The sequence below is a fragment of the Sander lucioperca genome, chromosome 11 (genome assembly GCF_008315115.2).
Source record: "Sander lucioperca isolate FBNREF2018 chromosome 11, SLUC_FBN_1.2, whole genome shotgun sequence".
NCBI lineage: Eukaryota > Metazoa > Chordata > Actinopteri > Perciformes > Percidae > Sander > Sander lucioperca.
Genome location: NC_050183.1, coordinates 22,465,270 through 22,485,977, shown reverse-complemented (window position 1 = coordinate 22,485,977; position 20,708 = coordinate 22,465,270). Strand labels below are relative to the sequence as shown.

General features: G+C 40.1%; 1 protein-coding gene across 3 annotated transcripts in view; it reads left to right on the top strand.

Annotated features, from left to right (window-relative positions):
- jak1 (Janus kinase 1) overlaps window positions 1–20,708 on the top strand; it is a 42,448-nt gene that overhangs the window by 18,865 nt on the left and 2,875 nt on the right. For 2 of the 3 annotated variants that reach the window (XM_031283813.2, XM_031283812.2), the window contains exons 9-24: window positions 420–577; window positions 780–894; window positions 1,905–2,103; window positions 8,951–9,060; window positions 9,742–9,894; window positions 10,012–10,099; window positions 10,198–10,325; window positions 10,592–10,730; window positions 13,488–13,639; window positions 13,837–13,987; window positions 14,867–14,955; window positions 15,419–15,611; window positions 17,171–17,295; window positions 17,579–17,751; window positions 19,211–19,328; window positions 19,901–20,011. In XM_031283813.2, coding sequence (XP_031139673.1) covers window positions 420–577; window positions 780–894; window positions 1,905–2,103; window positions 8,951–9,060; window positions 9,742–9,894; window positions 10,012–10,099; window positions 10,198–10,325; window positions 10,592–10,730; window positions 13,488–13,639; window positions 13,837–13,987; window positions 14,867–14,955; window positions 15,419–15,611; window positions 17,171–17,295; window positions 17,579–17,751; window positions 19,211–19,328; window positions 19,901–20,011 — 2,202 coding nt within the window. Of the gene's footprint in view, window positions 1–419; window positions 578–779; window positions 895–1,904; window positions 2,104–8,950; window positions 9,061–9,741; window positions 9,895–10,011; window positions 10,100–10,197; window positions 10,326–10,591; window positions 10,731–13,487; window positions 13,640–13,836; window positions 13,988–14,866; window positions 14,956–15,418; window positions 15,612–17,170; window positions 17,296–17,578; window positions 17,756–19,210; window positions 19,329–19,900; window positions 20,012–20,708 lie in introns of those variants that run through there. The other variant, XM_031283815.2, reaches the window with a different exon arrangement.

The following is a 20,708-nucleotide window of genomic DNA, read 5'->3' as shown; positions in this document are numbered from 1 at the left end:
GCTAAAGTACATTCAAGAACAGACAAAAGAAAGAGAGAACGGAGATGTTCCATTGTAGTAAACTCAAACATTTCAAGCATCAAGGAAGCACAGTGTCGAGTGTGAAGTTGTTTCTATGGGTGGTTCTCAAAAAAAGTTTCAAGCAGCAACACCGGAAGGCCAAGCAATCGACCCATTTTAAACAGGCACTTGTAACAGGCACTGCGCTAGTTGTAGAAAATCTTGGTGGTCTTGCTATGGCCTCAAACCTACACATCAAAATAAATACATTTGTGATGTGTCTTAGTACAGCCATAATGGGATGACTCATTCTCACATATTTTTACCTGGAATACTACTTCTGCTTATTTTCATAGTTATGTGACCAATGGCAACATTTTTTTTAATCATCTATCTCTCTCCGTCTCTTTTCTTTTCAGGAGTTGCACATGGCTTCTAGGGGTGAGGCTCTGTCCTTTGCAGCCCTCGTGGATGGTTACTTCAGGCTGACAGTGGATGCCCACCACTTTCTGTGCAAAGAGGTGGCCCCTGCTTCAGTGGTGCACAACATCAACAACGGCTGCCACGGACCCATCTGGTTTGTACTGGCAGTTTTATTGGTGTAAATGTGTGTGTACCTATGGGCCTGTTTCCTCACAAAAACATAACGTTACTGGACACAGACAGTCTTATCTAACAAAAAATAAACATTACAAGTCTTTTCTATAACCTAAAACATTCAATCACCATTTGATAGAACGTCATTACTGCCCTCATTCATTGTGGTTTTCCCTCCCCAGCACGGAGTATGCCATCCACAAGCTGCGTCAGGAGGGCAACAAGGAGGGTACCTACATTCTGCGCTGGAGCTGCACTGACTACCAGTACATCATCATTACTGTGGTCTGCAATGAGGTAGTGTAGTTTATTCATAAGGTGTTAGACGCTGTGTTTCCTTATTTAGTATTATTATATTATTATTATTATTATTAGAAGTATTTTCAGAGTACAAACAAATAGAAACATTACCACTGATAGCCAAAAGATTGTATACTATTGTCTCACTATTGGAGTTTAAAGTGCTCATATTATGCTCATTTTCAGGTTCATAATTGTATTTAGAGGTTGTACCAGAATAGGTTTACGTGGTTTAATTTTCAGAAAACACCATATTTTTGTTGTACTACATATTGCTGCAGCTCCTCTTTTCACCCTGTGTGTTGAGCTCTCTGTTTAAGCTACAGAGTGAGGCATCTCACTTCTATTCCATCTTTGTTGGGAGTCGCACATGCGCAGTAGCTAGGTCAGCACTACAAGCCAGTCAGAAGCAGAGTATGAGGGAGTGCCACGCTAACAGCTAGGCGAGCATTATAACGTGTGTTACAAAGTGACGCACGTCCGTCACGGAAGTAAAGGCTGCACTACAATAGAGCTGTTTGGAGCAGTTCATGAACAGTGTTTTCTGTTGGAGATGGAAGTTCCTTTGGGGTGAACTTTGGGCTTTATCACTTTGTAAACCTATAACATGCAGAAAAAGATATATAACACAATAAAGGAAAGGGAAAAATCTAAAAAGCATAATATGAGCACTTTAAAGTAGTAGCATGTAGTTTATATGTCTGTAGAGCTTTAACCGAAATATATAAACTTTCTTTGAAATAGAAGATAGATATAATTTCTAAAAAACAATAGCTACTCTAAGACCTCTGTTTTGTTTAATTTCCAGCTTAAATTTTTCCTTGCACACTCCCACTCTCTCTGTTCTTTCCTGCTTGTCTTTATTTAATGTAACGTTAACTTTTCAGATTTCTTCTCTCCTAATCTAACATCTTCCTCTTCACTTCTGCTGCTCATTCAATCTCCTTTAGTCTCATGTTCATGATTTTGTCATGTTCCAGTTAAAAACTCTCTCTTTCTGCATCCAGATCGACCTGAGGGAGTCACGTTCTGTGTGTCAGTATAAGAACTTCCAGATTGAAGTGTCCTCGGAAGGGTTCCGTCTGTACGGCACTGACACGTTTCGGAACACTCTCGTTGAGCTGCTGGAGCACCTGGAGGGTCAAAGCCTTCGCACCGACAACCTCCAGTTCCAGCTGCTGCGCTGCTGCCCTCCACAGCCCAGAGGTAGATTAAATCCTGCCATAGACATAGAAAAAAGTGACATGGTGATCCACTCATAGGCACATGCACCCAATACCCAAATAAAGAAGTACACAGTACTACAAATTCATTACGCTAGAAAAGGCTCAGCACAGACCTTCGTTCCCAAGTAAGCCATGCTTTTAAGGAACTTTAAATAATTAAATGTAAAAGGGTTGACTGTAAAATACAAATACACCAAATACTATACCAACAACATAAAAACAAAATTGTAGAGTTAACAGTACAGTACAGTTAAGTAAGTGTTGACATGGATGGAGTGAAAGATCATCTGGAACCCAAGGAGAACAAGATTCAAAAGCTTTATTGTCTAATATGTTGCCATGTTAGAACATTTTCTTTTGATTGAAGGCAGAGTGTGGAATGAAGGATTTGTTGTATAATGACTTTTTAGCCAGAGGCACTCTGAACCTTCTTCCTGATGGTAATAGCTCAAAGCTATGGTGGAGGGGGTGGGAGGCATCCTGAATGATGAAGTTGGATTTTCTTTCCATTGCTTGTATATAAAGATCAGATGGCTGTTTTTGTGGAATGCCTATGATCTTAACGGCTTGCCTGGCTATCCTAGACAGCTTTCTCTTGCATTTGTTTGGTAGGAAGCTGTACCAAGATGTGATGTTGAAAGCGAAGACTCTATCAGTGACTGGTATACTCTGGATAGAATGTCCTGTCTCACTTCAAATCCTTTAAGCCTTCTGAGGAGACACATGTGCTGTTGGGCCTTTTTGTAAATTGTGTCAACATGCAGGGTGAAGATGTGGCTGTGGTCAATCAAAGTACCAAGGTACTTGAAACTTTCAACCTGTTCCACTACTTGCCCTTCTAGTCTCAATGGTGTGGATAGTGGATGAGGAGTATCAAGCAGTCGGCCCCTTTGGCAACACAGTTCCTTGGTATTGGTGATGTTAAGCTCCAGTGAGCTTCTCCAAGTGGACAGGGAGTTGTCATCAGCGAGGTTGGCCACCAAGGCCATGTCATCCGCATACTTAAATAGCTTGAGTCTGTTGCTGCTGCAGGTGATCTCATTTGTATAGATGGAGAATAGGACAGGTGACAACACACAGCCCTGAGGCACTCCGTTGTTTAAAATAGTGTTGGTGGACTTAAACCCATTTACCCTCACATGCTGTGGTCTGTCCTTTAAAAACTCCTTAATCCAGAGTGTCAGAGTTGGGTTCACTTGCAGCTGTTGGAGGCGGTGCAGAAGAGTTGATGTTCACTGTATTGAATGCAGATGAGAAATCCATAAATAAGATCCTGACAAAGGAGTTGGGAGAGTCAAGGTGTCTTGTTACAGTGTCCAGAAGAGTCAGGCTGGCATCCTCTACACCGCGCTTTGATTTATAAGCAAACCATAGTGGGTCCAAGCTCTCTCCGACCATGGTGACGAGTTCATCTGCAGCAACTCTTTCCATGCATTTGCAGAGGATGGAGGTAAGCGCCACAGGTCTGAAGTCATTCATTGCTTTGACATTGGGTCATTTGGGAACAGGTATGATGGTAGTTTCCTTCCACTCCCTGGGTACAAAGCTGGCATCAAGGAACAGCTGGAAAAGTTGTGTCATCACACCAGCTAGCTGAGGTGCACACTCCCTTTAAGATGCGTCCCTTCAGTCCATCCAGACCCGGAGCTTTGGTAGAATGGAGATGGGTAAAGATGGAGGCAACCCTCTTCTCCTCCACACAGATGGATTCAGAGCAATGGCTCATGTTGTGTTGGATCCAACCCTCAGCAGGATATGCATTGTTGAACCTGGCATAGAAAGTAGTCAGTTCCTCTGCAAAGGCAGCAGGATCTGGGCATTGGATCGTGCCAGCATTCTGAGTCCTGCCCATCATGGTGTTAAGACACTTCCAGGCATCCCTCACATCTCCCCTGGTGAACCTCTCCTCCATTTTGTTCTTATAATTAAGCTTGGCAAGCTTGATCTTATGCTTTAGCTCTTTTCTGAGATTTTGGACACGTTGTTTATTTCCTTGAATAAAAGCTAATTTCTTCAAATTTAAACAGTGTTTGAGCTCTTTTGTAATCCAAAAGAGCTCAAACACTATTACCAAATATCTTGACTTGTTTAGATGGAATGCCACTGTCTGCACAGAATGATATATAAGAACAGATGGACTCATTAAGTGTGTTCAAGTCACCATTGCAGGCCTCAAAGAACATTTCCCAGTCTGTGAGCTCAAAGCATCCCCTCAGCCTTTCTACAGATTCAGTATTCCAGACTTGGATAGTTTTTGTCTGAATCTTCTGTGTTTTTAATTTCTGTCTGTATTTAGGCAGTAGTAATATCTATTATGATCTGACAGACCAAGGGCAGGATGGGGCTTGGATACATATGCACCTGGAATGTTTCCAAAACATAAATCCAGCGTCCTATCCAATCGCGTTGCTGATGTGACATACTGCTCTAATTGGGGGAGTAATGGGGTGACATCACAGCTGTTGAAATCCCCAAGCAGAAACACGGGCTGACCAGGTGCCTTGGAGACGGCATTGTTGTAGCATTCTGAAATGCGCTCTGATGCAAGTTCGTTGTCAGGGCCAGGTACATAAACAAGGATCACAGTTATTTGTTGGAATTCACAGGGTAGATAGTGGGGACGAAACAACACCATCATAATTTCATAGTGGCGAGAGCAGTGCCTCTCACGAACGGTGTAGTTCGTTGCCCACCTGTCATTAACGGCCATGCAAAGACCGCCCCCAACTGATTTCTCTGTTCTCTCCGTGTCCCGATCATAGCAAATTAATGTGAACCCATTAAGGCTTAATGCAATGTCCACAGACAACCACGTTTCAGTGAAACAAAATAAACTTGTATTTCGATGAATCAAGCTTAACCAGTGCGGATAGTTCATCCATTTTATTGCGCAGGGATCGCACATTTGACAGAGTGAAAGCAGGTAATGGTAGCTTTCTTCCTCATCTTCTTAACCTGTTCCTAATTCCACCTTTCGACCCTTGTTTCCTCCGTATCCTTTTCCTCAACAGGATGTTCGGTTGTAGCTTCAGAAGGTCCGCTCTGGCATAGATGCGTCTCAGTGATTTTTCGATTGAGATGGTCCCATCAAAACTCTCATAACTTGATGCAGATTGGGTTTTAGCGTCTGCAAACGCAGATTTGTAATTGGCCGTATCTCCTACACCCATTGCCACTGTTGGTAGTGTTGGTAAATGATGCATAATGTAGTTAAATATATTTTCTATAGCCTTCAATCACGAGTCGCTCAAACAGAGGAGCGCCCCGTTAGAGAGATGTGTGCATACGGGAGAAAAGAAAACAAACCAGGAGGACTGAGAACCTATGATGAGAGAGATTTTAGGGTCACAGGACAGTGTGGCAACATGTTGTGCACCCTTGATTTATTATAAATGAGAAATCTGTCCATTATGATGGTTGTGAAAAGAACATAATCCCCAAAACCATTTCCCAGATTGTGGCTAAGGTTAATTGGTCCTCATTGCAAGAAGCAACAACAAATCCTTAAGAAAAACGCTTTGGCTAGTCTGCAGTGTTCATACTTAAATGCTACAGCAGACTGAATATCCTGTTTGCTCTGGCTTCTAGCAATCTCTGCATCCTCAGTCCACACCCTCTGCAGTACAACACTTTTCTCTGCACTGTTTTGTGCAATGCAACATCACAGCTGGGTGTGGTAACACATACAATAGACCACACCTGACTGTGATGTTGGGTCAGAAGTGCAACAGAGTTGAACCTTTCAACCCCAGTCAGTGAAGGTCAGTGAAGCAAAGCTTTCCCTCCATCCAAGATTTAGAGTGGAGTTGCCCTAACACACACACACACAGAGAGAGAGAGAGAGAGAGAGAGAGAGAGAGAGAGAGAGAGAGAGAGAGAGAGAGAGAGAGAGAGAGAGAGAGAGAGAGAGAGAGAGAGGAGAGAGAGGAGAGAGAGAGAGGAAAAGCGAGAGAGAGGAGAGAGAGAGGAGAGAGAGGAGAGAGAGAGAGAGAGAGGAAGAGAGAGGAGAGAGAGAGAGAGAGAGGAGAGAGAGAGAGAGAGAGAGAGAGAGAGAGAGAGAGAGAGAGAGAGAGAGAGAGAGAGAGAGAGAGAGAGAGAGAGAGATCTCACTAACTGAGGGTAACTAAAGCTGAATATGAGCGGGGGAGGAAGAGAGTTGTAAATGTGGGTTTCCGGAACCAAACTAGCACTCTTGTTTTCTTCACTCAGGGAAAGGTGGAGCAATTTATGCATGTGTGCATGGATGTGTTGAGCTGTTTATGATTGTTGGGGTTGCGTGGTGTTGATTATTATCATAAGGCATGACTGTTTTGGGTTGGTGTTTGTAGCTGTATCTGCTTTAGATGAAGATAAAAGACTGGAGTGCTGTGTTGTTGTACCTGTTAAAATATTAAGGATGTATTAGACTTAGACTTCTCTTCATTGATCCTTTTAGGATGACTCCCGCAAGGAAATTGGATTTCCAGCAGATTTCAGCAGCTTACAAAACACTTATATAGAAAAATAAAGAGGTATTAAAAAAATACAGTATAAGAATAACAATAACAATAAACGTTTAGCTTAGAGCTGGGGGTAAACGATTATTTATTAAACGATTAATCGGGCGATTATTTGATCGATTAGTCAACTAATCTAACGACTAATTGGACGATTAATATAACGATTATTTTTCTGTTGCTCGATTAATAAAAACCATAATGTATCTCAAATAAATACCAAAAAATTCTTAATATATTTTATTAAACAATTTTGCACAGCAAAAAATCTTCTGCTTTACACAAAATAAAATAATTATTTTACTGTTATACAAAATGAAAGGCCAGCCTGTTTACTCTTTTACAGTACCAACATAACTCTCTTGTTCAAAAAAATCAAGTTGTAGTGCAAAAAAGAAAAACACTGTGCAGTGCACAGTACAGACATTCCTTGGATTGTTTAACACAACATAACAGTCCCAACATAAAACCTGATGCATAATCAAACTGACTCTCTTAACTGCTATTCTGTAGGTTTACATGCTAATGCAGCTGTGCACTTTGGTGGTGCTAAGCTAACTAACGCATCTTAGCTCTCTGTGCAGTTTGTTCGTGCTAGGTTAGTAGCTAACGTTCACGTTAGCTACTATAGATAGCTGTGTTCTGCAGCCGTAAGCTAGCTACCATTCAAGCCAACATTAGATGATAACTAACGTTAGCTAAACACAGCTGTCTAGGCGCCAGTAGCTAGCTAACGTTAACGTTAGCTACTAACCTAGCACGAACAAACTGCACGGAGAGCTAAGATAGTTAGCTAGCACCACCTAAGTGCGCAGGCTACACAACACACTACACAAACATGAAATGAATTTAGCCAACGTTAGTACTTGGGACTATATTTGAAGTATTCCCATACCTTCGATGATTAAGGGCGAGCTGTTTTTTTTAGGACTTTTTCTTTTCATGGGGCTTTTTGCAGGGCTTTGTTGGGAATTCTGTGAGGAGGTTGCTGTTTCGTCCTCCATCCTGCAATGTTTTGGTCTCCCACATGTGTGTGTGGCGAAGCGTCGACGCAAAAATACGACGTTGATGTAATTTTGACGTCGATGCGTCGCTACAGGCCTAGTTTAGCTAAATATAGGAAGTAAACAAAAAGTATGGCATTGTGTTATTATACAGTGAATAAATGACATTTAGCATAAATTAGCAGTTAAGAGCAGTTAGAGTGTCCAGCTATGTATGTGAGTAGATTATTAATTGCACAGTGAATGAGTGGCTACCACTCCTTCCCTTCCTTCCTGTTCTTAAACATCCTTGCTATGACAATAACACTGGTATCCTCAATTCCCAAGAATATGATACAAGCTTTTACTAGTGTTGTTTGAAGTCTATCTATGCATGGTTGTGAAAAGAATATAAAGTAAGTATTGCATTGCAGATGGGTGAAAGAAGGACTTCATGGTTTGAATTTGGGCAGGTGTGTGTACCTGTCACTAGATTTTGGGTTTGTAACATAAGCAAGTTTAAATGAAACTGTGCTGGCTTAGTGTTAGCCTTAGAGTAAATGGTATTGGTTAGGCCTGGATTAGGCCAAGGGTTTACAAAGTGGGTACAGTGTAATACATGGGTGCATGTTGTATTTGGGTTTTGCCTAAAAACCCAGATTGCATGTTACAGAACAGTACTGTTAACACTCCTTGATGGTGAATGTTGATGCTGTTGGAGTGCAGATACGTTCTTCCCCTTTAAACCACAGTGTGCTGGTTTGTCACATTAGACACCCACAGACACACATGTAGACACGCACGCACGCATATATAGTACGGTAACAGGCACATAGACACATTTTCACTTTATCCTCCCACAACCCGACCTGAGTAGCTGTTCAGATCATTGCCACATTGACGTAATTGTTGAGAGCTTGTTTTACCACATGTAAATACAGTTTTGCTTTCATACTAAATACCAGTGCATATATGAGCATCTATACATTTGTAGCATTGTTGGGTGCTGTGACACTTCCACCCAAGTTTACCTCACTGTGAACACTTCTGCTTTTATTGTCCATTGTTGTTGTGTGAATGCACTGCAGACTTTAAAAAAAGTCAATCTAAACTTTCGACAGTTTTACAATAACATGACCTTGACAACAACAGAAGCAGACATGACATTCTCTCTAAGGGATTACCTAACACAAACAATTGTCTCTGCCGCTTGATTTTGACAAAAACTAATCTAAAACACTTATCATACTTTTGAAAATGGCTTTATCAAAACGGTCATACTTTGTAGTATGCACAACTTCATACAAAACCCCCGGTATGACCCTTAAAATGTGTGTATGTGTTGCAGAGATTTCTAACCTGCTGGTGGTCACTAAAGAAAGAGCACCGACACCTCAGACTCCCATGCAGGAGAGTCAGCTCAGCTTCCATCGCATTCTCAAGGAGGAGATTGAACAGGTACACCTTCTCATCTTCATGTCTGTCTTCCATGTTATGACGGTAATGCAGTAATGGATATCTGTTGTAAAAATGTAAAACAAAAATGCAAGTCCATATAATGTATTACAGAGTTTGAAATGATTAAAGATGTTTTTTTTACGATACAGTTTAAGCTTCCAGTGTGTTGCATGTTATGTAAATAAGGGTGACAAAATATTAGAATATCAGAAACTATACAGTATGATTTTTCCCCCTCACATTTGCAATAATCCACACAGTTTAATGTATGCCTTTAACAACTGAACTTCTTGTTTTCATATAATTTTAAAAAAGAGAAAAGGGATTCCTCAAATATGAGGACACTCATCAGACGTATGCAGACATTATCTTGACTCTTGAACTTGCATATCTTATGAATGTATTTAGGAATCTCCGATTTACATATCTTCCTCACAGAGCACAACGTTGAACTTATTTCTGTCTACCTACAAGTACTTTCCTCTTCATTTCGAATGAGGGTACACAAACAAGAACAAGAAGTTGCTTATCCTCCAGCACACATGGAATAAACAAACTTTAACTAAGACTTCTTCTCTGGACAGATAAATGTATCTAACAAAAGTTTTAGAAGCCCTGCTCTTTAGTAGACATAGTTTGGATACTGGATGTAACACTTTTTATCTCTGTTGTGTTAACCAGGAGGAGCACCTTGGACGGGGAACAAGAACCAACATCTACTCAGGCACCCTGAGGGTGAAGAGTGAGGAGGATGAGGATGCAGGTTACTCATCCTTCCAGGAGGTCAAGGTGGTCCTAAAGGTGCTGGGTTCTGGACACAGGGACATCTCCCTGGTGAGACACGCTCAGATCCTGTACATCCTTGTACATTCTGTTCATATGAGGACTACATCCATCCTGTAACATCTAACCATATTGAAAGCTAATACTTTTTTGTCTTTCTGTTGACAGGCCTTCTTCGAAACAGCCAGCATGATGCGACAAGTGTCCCATAAACACATCGTGCTGCTGTATGGAGTGTGTGTCCGCCACCAGGAGAGTAAGTGCATTTCAGGAACTGTGTGTACAGTATGTACATGTGTTTGAAAGTGTGGGGCTTTTTTAACATCTTAGTCTCTTTGTGTTTGCGTGGAACAGATATCATGGTTGAGGAGTTTGTTCAGCTAGGACCACTGGACTTGTTTATGAGGAGACAGCAGAGCCCACTTGGCACACCATGGAAGTTCCAGGTGGCCAAGCAGCTGGCCTCAGCTCTGAGCTACTTGGTGAGACAGGAAAACACACACACACACACACACACACACACACACACACACACACACACACACACACACACACACACACACACACTGTACACACAAACTATAGAAATGTAAGTGCTGAATGCGCCCATGGCATTACCTGTACCATGTTGGATCCATTTTGTCAACATAATCTTTAAATTTGCTATCTCGCTTTTTGACTTATATATTTGTTGTATTTTGTGTGTGTGTGTGTGTGTGTGTGTGTGTGTGTGTGTGTGTGTGTGTAGGAGGACAAAAAGCTGGTCCATGGCTTTGTGTGTGCTAAAAACATCCTGCTGGCCAGAGATGGACGGGGCACAGATGAAGGAGGCCCCTTCATCAAGCTCAGCGATCCAGGAATACCAATCACAGTACTCACCAGAGAGGGTGAGTACACACACACACACACACACACACACACACACATATGCATGGAGCCATGGACATGCAGACTCTCTCTCTCTCTCTCTCTCTCTCTCTCTCTCTCTCTCTCTCTCTCTCTCTCTCTCTCTCTCTCTCTCTCTCTCTCTCTGGGTTACTAAAAGTGAAACCTAAGTGGTTAGCTACCATGGAATATTTCACAATTACTTCCGCTTTCTTTCCCAGTCAGCTGTAAATGGCAGTGAAACCAAAACGCATAAAATGCACACACATGTAATAAAGTTAAACTAAAATAGTTTGGACAATAGATTGGTTAGATTAATTTCCGATACATTCTGAAAACTAACTAGAACTTCAAAGATACACACAGTATTGTCAATCAAAACAAAAGTGAAAAATAATTTGTGTATCAGCCCCGTGATTCGGATCTGCTTCAGAATTTAATGGAGTGTCATGAAATTCGGGCAAGTAATCGAAAACATAACCTCCTTTTTTTATTTATAACCTCCTTGGCGGAGGTTATAAATAAAAAAAGAACATTTCCGATCCAGGTTGTCAGCAATAGGACTCATATTTGTCACATAATCAATACACATTGCATCGGGCACATTTCCCTCTCAGATCTGGGTTCAGGGAAGATGGCACAATAATAAGGACATTTCTCAGATTGCACAGTTCCCTTCAAATGGCAGTCTCATGTTTCTTTTTGTCAATTAGAGCTAGAAGTTGTGTGATGTAACACTGTGGCTGCACAGCTAGATCTGCAAAACACTGGACAGACTGGAAATGTTTCTCTGCAAATGTCCATCACAGCACACCCCTGGGAATGCTCCTCCCTTTCTCTTTGTTCCCAGAACTCTTTACATTTCTTCTTCTGCCTCCATCACTTTGCAGAACAATCAGTCTTCCAGTTACACATTGATGTCCTTGTATATAGATTTGATTGAAAACATAGTGGGTAAAGTGCTGAGAAACCCACTGGGAGCACTCTTCCCTTCCCAGCAATCTCTGATCGCTTTACTCAAGTCCTCAAATCCATCATCGCTTCATTTATTTTTTCTCTTTCTTTTGTCCTTGCACTCAATTATCTCCTCTCCCACTCCCATTTCTGTCTCCATCTCCCCTTTTCGCTCCATTCAGCCCCACTACAGCTTCTTCCCCTCTTCACTCCTCTTCTTTTCCTCCAGTAAGTCCTTCTGTGTTGCAGTCTGAGCTGCTGTAACTCACTAACATACACCCCTCATCTGATGTTATGGATTTGTGAAGCTAAAATGTCAACCGTGGAGGTCAGCCAATCAGTTATCCTGTCTTCCAGTCAGAGTAATATATTTCAGACAGACAAAGACATTTTTAGATTCAGTGAATGCAGTCAGTCAATATTTTAAGCCAGCTACCTGCCCAGTCAGCCATTCAGATCTGCATTGCATTTTCCTGTTAGTTCCTGGTATTTGGAGCATGGTGAGAATATTTATTTATTTATTTATTTATTTATTTCAGGTTTATTTAACAGGGACAATGCACAGTAATAATACATATAAAAATGTAAAATGTGCCAGAATTAGCCAAAAGGCTATTTTACGTCTGCTGTCCCTGGACAGATTGTACAATGTCACACCTAAAAAGATAAAAGGATTATAATAGTACATACAGGTTTAGCCCAATACAAGTACAATTGACTATACATGTAAAAAATAAAAAATGACAAGATCAACATATAAACAAGAACAGTTGGTCATTAGCAACATCAACACCAACACACACATACACACACAAGCCAAACTGTCAGTCCATGTAACAGACAACCTCATAGGCATAGCACAAGGCACAAACAGGCAGGACAGGAAAGACAAGATAGCAGCAAGATTTAGTGTCTACATATAATATTGACAGTCCTGATTACCTGTTAGCCACTTCTTTAAGTTAAATTTAAAAGAAACGTATGTTTTAAAATTCCTAATGTGAGTTGGAATGAGGTTCCATTCACGAGCAGCCCTGACTGAAAAAGCTGTTTGACCGAATGCACTTTTCCTCCTATGTATGCTCCGATCCATGATGTCACGCTCTAACTATTACTTTCAAATTGTGTTTTTACATAGGACATTTTGTCAGCATCCTGTTGAAGTGATCATATAGTTTCAATAACATACATTACTCTATGCTGAGACCAATGTGGACAAATCAGAGATAAGGAAAAACTACACACAAAAAACCCTCCAATAGGAAAAGAAAATGGAAGAAATTTCAAGAAGAGCAACATACTGTAGGAGGGATATCTCTCCCATGGCGGACAGACATGCAATAGATACCATGTATGAAGACAATTAACAATATTACATTGGACACAACCAAATTAGAAGAAGAAATATGAATGTTACAGCCTGATGAGGACGGGCCAATGTGGTTATAATGTAGTTATTCAGTTATTATGATATCTCATCTCATGTCTGTTGAAGGCGTTTGTGTGTAAGGTCAGCAAGTACATGTTTTCTTCGCTTGTTAAAAAGGTTATTTGATTCCACACATAGTAATATCTGAGGAAACTTTCCCATTATCGCATCTTAAAGGGGCAAGGTTGGCCTTTGAGAGTATCATCACTCATCCACACATCGGTTCTGTCAAACATCATTACAATTCAGAATTCCTGTGTTCAGTATTTCACGCATCTCCAATAATCTTTTTTGTTTTTACAAAGACACCAGGGGACTGAAACATATATGTGCCTAATTGAGTCACTGTTAAAGCTGACTTTGTTTGCCTCTGCAGAGTGTGTGGATCGTATCCCATGGATCGCTCCAGAGTGTGTGAAGAGCACGTCCTCCCTGAGTGTCGCAGCTGACAAGTGGGGCTTTGGTACGACTCTGTGGGAGATCTGCTATGATGGAGAGGTCCCCCTTAAAGACAAGAAACTCACAGAGGTAGGGGGCACTCACATGAAGACATACATCTAAACTAAACTTGTATTTCAAATCTGATGGCTAAGATACTTTCTTTTTATTCCTGTTCATTTTCATATTCCCTTTACATATTCTCTGTCCACCATCACACTTCAATGATCATACTAACTCTGTTTTTTATGCACCCCCTCATTCTCGTGTGTCTTTGTGCTGAGCAGAGGGAGAGGTTTTATGAAACCGAGTGCCAACTGGCCACCCCAGACTGCAAAGAGCTTGCAGAACTGATGACCCACTGCATGAACTACGACCCCAAGAAGAGACCTTTCTTCAGGGCTATCGTCAGAGACATAGACATGCTAGAGGAAAAGAGTATGTATCAGGGGAATGTGTGTGCTATACATTATATGTTTGGTATTTTCATATAATAGGAAATTGCAAATATGAAGTAAAACCTTTTGTTTAAGCAGTTTTATTGCCTTTAGGTGTCTCCAAAAAGATCTGAATAGAATTGAGTGTACACTGCAGAACAGGCTATAAGCAGGTACAGGTTCCAAAATTCAGGCAGGCAGTTGTCTACAGTTTGGAATATGATCCGATTGTTTTGCATGTTTTGTATCTCACCTAGCAGCAGCCCAGTAAGCAGTGCAAAGACAGAGAGAGAGAGAGAGAGAGAGAGAGAGAGAGAGAGAGAGAGAGAGAGAGTTGTTTACTCAACTCAGATGTTCGTGAGGAAGTTCACTAGGTGCATTATCACTGATCTGCCCCTCCGCTGGGCCCCATGGCAACATAATATACTCTGTTCTTCCACCTGCTGGCCAGAATTGGATACTGCAGTCAGTCTGACTCAAGCATAGAGCTTATTACCACATTGACCTTTATAAATTACCAAAACAGCAACAAAATTACTTTAACTAAAATATCAATCTACTATTAATTGCAGCTCAAAGTGTTTGGAAATTAGTTTAAAAACAAAGTTTTGGATAAATAAACTATTTTATAAGTATTGATAATGTTGATACAGAATGGGTCTTGCTTGAGTAATACATTTTCCTACTAAAAGTAGCCATTTGTGTGGAAACCAGAGCATGTGAACAGTTACATAACCACACTGAATTCTGTTGAAAACTTTGACACAGTCAACCACAATAGACTTCCTATGACGCAGGCATGCTTATGTTGAAGAAAAGACTGTTTGTCGATGTTTTACCCAGCATGCTTAATGTATTTGTTTCTTTTTTCGCCTCTCAGACCCATCTATCAAACCCCAGCCTACACCAGAGGTGGACCCAACTATGTTTGAAAAGAGATTCCTGAAGAAGATCAGAGATCTGGGAGAGGTAAACTATTCCTGCTGTATTTATGCCTTTGAGTTAATCTCTGTTTAATAGATCTTACCATTTGTAAGAATGATCAAACTGACAATTTTCAAATGCACAAACAAAATGACTTCGACATTTAGTTCACATGCATTGGTAAATATTTAGTAATACATTAGATAATAAATTCTGTAGTAGTATGGTGAGTACTGTATGGGCTCTGTTTTTACAGTACACATCAGCTAACTACTATTAAAAAGTGTCACCTGGAGTATGATCATTCTTGTGATCCTTCATAATCTAAAATGAGCTGTAGGGATGTTAAAAAAAATGCAGAAGACAGTATTATCTACAGATCAAAAATAAGCAAGAACTGAAGGACTTTAGGCAATGATGAGAAACAACTGGTCCCACACAGGAAGTAGACTAGAACTCATTCTTGATCAACTGAATAATTTTAATTTCTGACATGTTCCTCATGCAGGGTCACTTTGGTAAGGTGGAGCTGTGTCGCTATGACCCTCGGGGAGATAAAACAGGTGAGCTGGTGGCAGTGAAGTCCCTAAAGCCGGAGAACCGGGAGGAGCAGAGCAACAACCTCTCGAGTGAGATCGACATCCTGAAGGCACTCTACCATGAAAACATTGTCAAGTACAAAGGCATCTGCCAAGAGGAAGGTAAGATGGGAAGAGTGCATACACAAAAATAAACACTAACCATCGTATATTCAGTTGCAGACAAATTGAAAAATTGTGTTAGATGTGCGATGTGTTAGGTGTGTCACTCAATGCAATTTAACAAACATTTTAGGCCACATTAAGATGTTTTCTACAGATGTAGTGTAATGGTAGGCTATTTATCTTTAAGTCAGGTGCAACAGACACATAGTGTTGACATAAGAATGTAAAGGGCACATGAGTACAGACAGCTGGTGTTTAAGCAACCTGAAATGAAGCTTTGGTGGTTCATTTTTTAAAGTGCTCATATTATGCTCATTTTCAGGTTCATAATTGTATTTAGAGGTTGTACCAGGTTAGGTTTACATGGTTTAATTTTCAAAAAACACCATATATTTGTTGTACTACACATGGCTGCAGCTCATCTTTTCACCCTGTGTGTTGAGCTCTCTGTTTTAGCTACAGAGTGAGACATCTCACTTCTGTACCATCTTTGTTGGGAGTCACACATGCGCAGTAGCTAGGTAAGGACTACTAGCCAGTCAGAAGCAGAGTAAGAGGGAGTGCCACGTTAGCAGCTAGGTGAGCATTATAACGTGTGTTACAAAGTGACGCACGTTTGTCACAGAAGTAAAGGCTGCACTACAATAGAGCTGTTTGGAGTAGTTGGTGAACAGTGTTTTCTGTTAGAGATGGTAAGTCCCTTTGGGGTGGACTTTGGGCTTTTTCACTTTGTAAACTTATAATATGCACAAAAAGATATATAACACAATAAAGGAAAGGGAAAAAGCCAAAAAGCATAATATGAGCACTTTAAAATAAAAGCATGGTAAATAAATGTCTGTTAAAAAGCTGAGTAAAGACTGTGGGTGCCACTAGATTCTGACACTAGTAACTCAGTTCTAATAAAACTCCATCTCATACTGTTCCCTCTTACAAACTACAAATGTTAATTCTAAAGCAGTTTCCATAAAGACGTCTTGCCTTAAAGGGCAAGTGTTAACTCAATGTGTAGCTTTGTGTCCTTAAGTTAAATGCTCAGATTCCAGGCAGGCATTTCAATGATTGGAGTGTATTTTACCATTACATCAGAGTCACAGACTTGAGCATTCCATTTTCCGAAAATAATTATCTGACGATCTTTCAAAAACCTAGACTGTCCCTTAAAACACCTACCGGTGTTATGAAGGTATTTTCTGAATTCTTAAAGACTCACAGTAACATCTGGACAATAAAATCGTCCATCTGCAGAACAAAAGAAAAGTTCTTTATTTCCTATCTAGGAAAACTGGAAATATGTTTAATATTTCTCATCCAGATGTTTAAAAATCTTTGAGGTGGCTGGGTTGGATCAGTGGTAGAGCAGGCGCACATATACTGAGAGGTTTATGCCTCGACTCAGAGGTCTAGGGTTCGAATCCGACCTGTGACAATTTCCTGAATGTCTTCCCCCTCTCTCTCCCCTTTCTGACCTAGCTGTCCTATCGAAATAAAGGCGGAAAATGTATGTCTTATGTCTTTATGCCTCTGATTGCATTTATGTGTAATTGTGGTTGTAGGTGGTCAGGCCATTAAGCTGATCATGGAGTACCTTCCACTGGGCAGTTTAAAGGAGTATCTACCCAGAAACAAAAGCAAGACCAGCCTCAGCACCCTGCTCAGCTACTCTATCCAGATATGCAAGGTAACACAGTTTCTCTCCACAGAGTGGTTTCCTCAGACCAGCTGGAACCATCAGGCACTTCTGTATATTGTTATAATTTAGCACGTGACCACTATGTCCTTGTCTTTGATATAAAAAAATTAATGTTTCTACAAATACTATAGAGGTAGTCCTCTCCCACCAGACTTAGCTTTACTTGTCTGCATGTTCCCGTCACTCAGTCAAAGTCACACAAAGCCATAGACTGCATTTCAATCACTCTAAACATTTATTTATCTAAAAAATACCCTGTGGGCTATTTAAGGGAATGGACTACCTGGGATCTCGAAATTACATCCACCGGGACCTGGCTGCCCGAAATGTGCTGGTGGAAAACGAGAGGACGGTGAAGATCGGAGATTTCGGCCTCACCAAAAGCATCAAGGACAACGAGGGATATTACACCGTCAAAGACGAAAACGACAGCCCTGTTTTCTGGTGAGGAGACGGAAGTTAGAAAAGCTACAATATACTATTTTATCACATCCTATTCTATGATTTTTTATGACATACTATACTATGACTTTTTAATGATTTTTTTATGACTTTTTTATGACATTCTATCCTATGACTTTTTGATTTTTTTTGACATACTATACTATGACTTTTTTATGACATTCTATCCTATGACTTTTTTATGACATACTATACTATGACTTTTTGATTTTTTTTGACATACTATACTATGACTTTTTTATGACATACTATACTATTAATTTCTATGATTTTTTAATTACTTTTTTACGACATACTTTAGCTTGTTTATGACATAGTATACTATGCTTTTCTTATGATTTTTAATGACGTACTATATTATAACTTTCTATGATTTTTTTTTTTACTTTTTATGACAAACTATACTATGACTTTTAATGATTTCTATGACTTTTTTATGACAAACTATACAAATGTACGACAAATTTATGACATACTATACTATGACTTTTTTTCGACATATTATACAATGACTTTTTTTTACGAAATACTATACCTTGACTTTTTGATTTTTTATGACTATACTTCCATTCATTGACGTTTTTATGGCATTTTACTTTTTTGACATACTATACTTACATGTTTTATGACTTTTTATGAAAGACTATACTGGCTTTTTTAACATTTTTATGACATACAAAACTATGACTTTTTATGACATGCAGGGGTTTTCAAAGTTTTGATGACCAATGTATAAAAAATGTATGGAAAGGGTCTTAAAGGTATTAAATTTAACTTTCTGCATATACCCCGTTTAAGCAAAGACTTGGCTGGTTCCCTTTTGCAGATATAAATCTGTAAAGGCCGTTTTATGCTTCTGCAGAGGCTCCACGCAGAGTTTTCGCCGTAGCCTACGTAAGTGGCCTGGTATTTATACTTGTGCGCTGGTGTGTGCGTCGAGCCAGCATGTGTGTGTTTGTGTGGGGGGGGGGAGTGTGTGGTAGAGGGAGAAGTGAGAGAGTGACAGCGATTTGCTTCGGAGCGAGTACTGCCTGAGTAAGAGAAACAAAGTGTCTCCCCTGTGCTTTCTGACCACGGTGAGACATCTTTAGCAGGAAAAGTTAACCCTCTCCTTGATTTCATGTTGTTTATGGAGAAGGAGAACCAACGTGTAGTTACATTTTTCGAGAAGTGCGCATCAGGCTACTGCGTAGGGTCCGGCGTAGACGCATACGGGGTACGCCGTCGTTTCGACGCAGAAGCATAAAACGGCCTTAAGAGGGCATCTGATATTTGTTGTAGTTGCCTTTTCTCTCTGAAGGTATGTAATGCTGTATACAAAGCTGTATATTTCCCCTATGGCAAAGCATGGTCATATTAACACAAAAACTTAAAATGTAACTATTTGTTGAAATGAACAAGCATCCATGCTCCTACACTTTGTTTCTTTTTTTTTCTCCAGGTATGCTCCAGAGTGTCTGACTCACTGTAAGTTCTACCTTGCTTCAGACGTTTGGTCCTTTGGGGTGACGATGTACGAACTCATCACCTACTGCGACTCCTCCAAGAGCCCAATGACAGTCAGTTTGCAGCTCTCTTCTTATTTTCTTCACTCTCACACAGGCGTTCAAGAAATACGTCTAATCCTTTTTGGTATATTTTTTGGACACTTGGATAATGGTTCCACATTGAATACACATCACACATACTGTACTGGTCTGGCAGAGATAAATAAGTGAATTTATTACAGCATTACACACACAGTCATTTGTATATGGCAGATGGTGTCGGTCTTTGGCCAAAGCGGCAGATGATAGACTCGCACCAGGAGCTGTGTCTCTGCCAGCGCTAAGAGCTTAGTTTATCATGAGGATCTTTCATGTACATCCAGCTTTTAACTGCCACTTATCCTGATTGACCTATCACTGTTACTAGAAGGAAATTAGTAATAAAGATCTGCACGGGTCAGAGAATGTTAAAAAGAAGACTAGAAAAAAAAAAGCTAATAGCTATTACATCTGGACCACAAAGACTAAATGACTGCGTTGTATCACTCATTGTCATGTTTCATGTCTAAATAATAGAGCCGGTATTACATAGTGTTGTATGTTTTTTTTTTTTTTGTAACCCGTCCTTGTCCTCACCCACGCAGCTTTTCCTCGGTATGATTGGTCGAACTCAAGGTCAGATGACTATCATCCGATTGGTGAAGGTGTTGTCAGAAGGGAAGAGGTTGCCACGTCCCGAAGGCTGTCCTGAGCATGTAAGTCTTCTCATTACCAACACAACACAATAATGACATGGACACAGGTTTTTTTTTTTTTTTTTTTTAAGATGGGTTCTGAAGTCTTTTATTTACAAAAAACGAATGCAAAGAAAACATAAGGAAAGGGAAGCAATAGTCAAAATGTCTGGCTGCGGGTTAGGAGCAACAGAAGGGCAGCGGCTTCTTTTGTACAGTAGCTCTCAGTGTTAAACATCCTGTTAGAGAGGAAACAGATCTTCTAAAAAAAAAAAAAAAAAAAAAAAAAAAAAGATCAGAGAACCCAAATTACAAATAAAACATGTTCTCATTTAGCTCTAGTAACATCTAGACATATAAATAGTTTTGGTTTAATATAATAAATTAATAAATATAAGTTTTGAGATATCCACCTCCCAGTATGATGGAGGTGAACAAAAAAACTCAACAGGAACATCTCTTTCTAGAATTAGTGTCCTTGTTAATCTTCAGAGTTTAGAGTTCCCATTTGAGCTTCTACTTTCTACCAAATAATTAGTCCTTCTGAAACTTGTAAACTCTGTAATGGAAGAAAACGTTAGTTTACATGAACAACCTTTTTGGTGAAGCAGGTGATGGTTGCTTTAACTGACATTTAGCTAAGTTCAGAGTCCGAAGACAATGTCTTTATAAATATTCAGCCTCCTGCATAAATGCTGTTATAGTTGGGTTTGCTGGA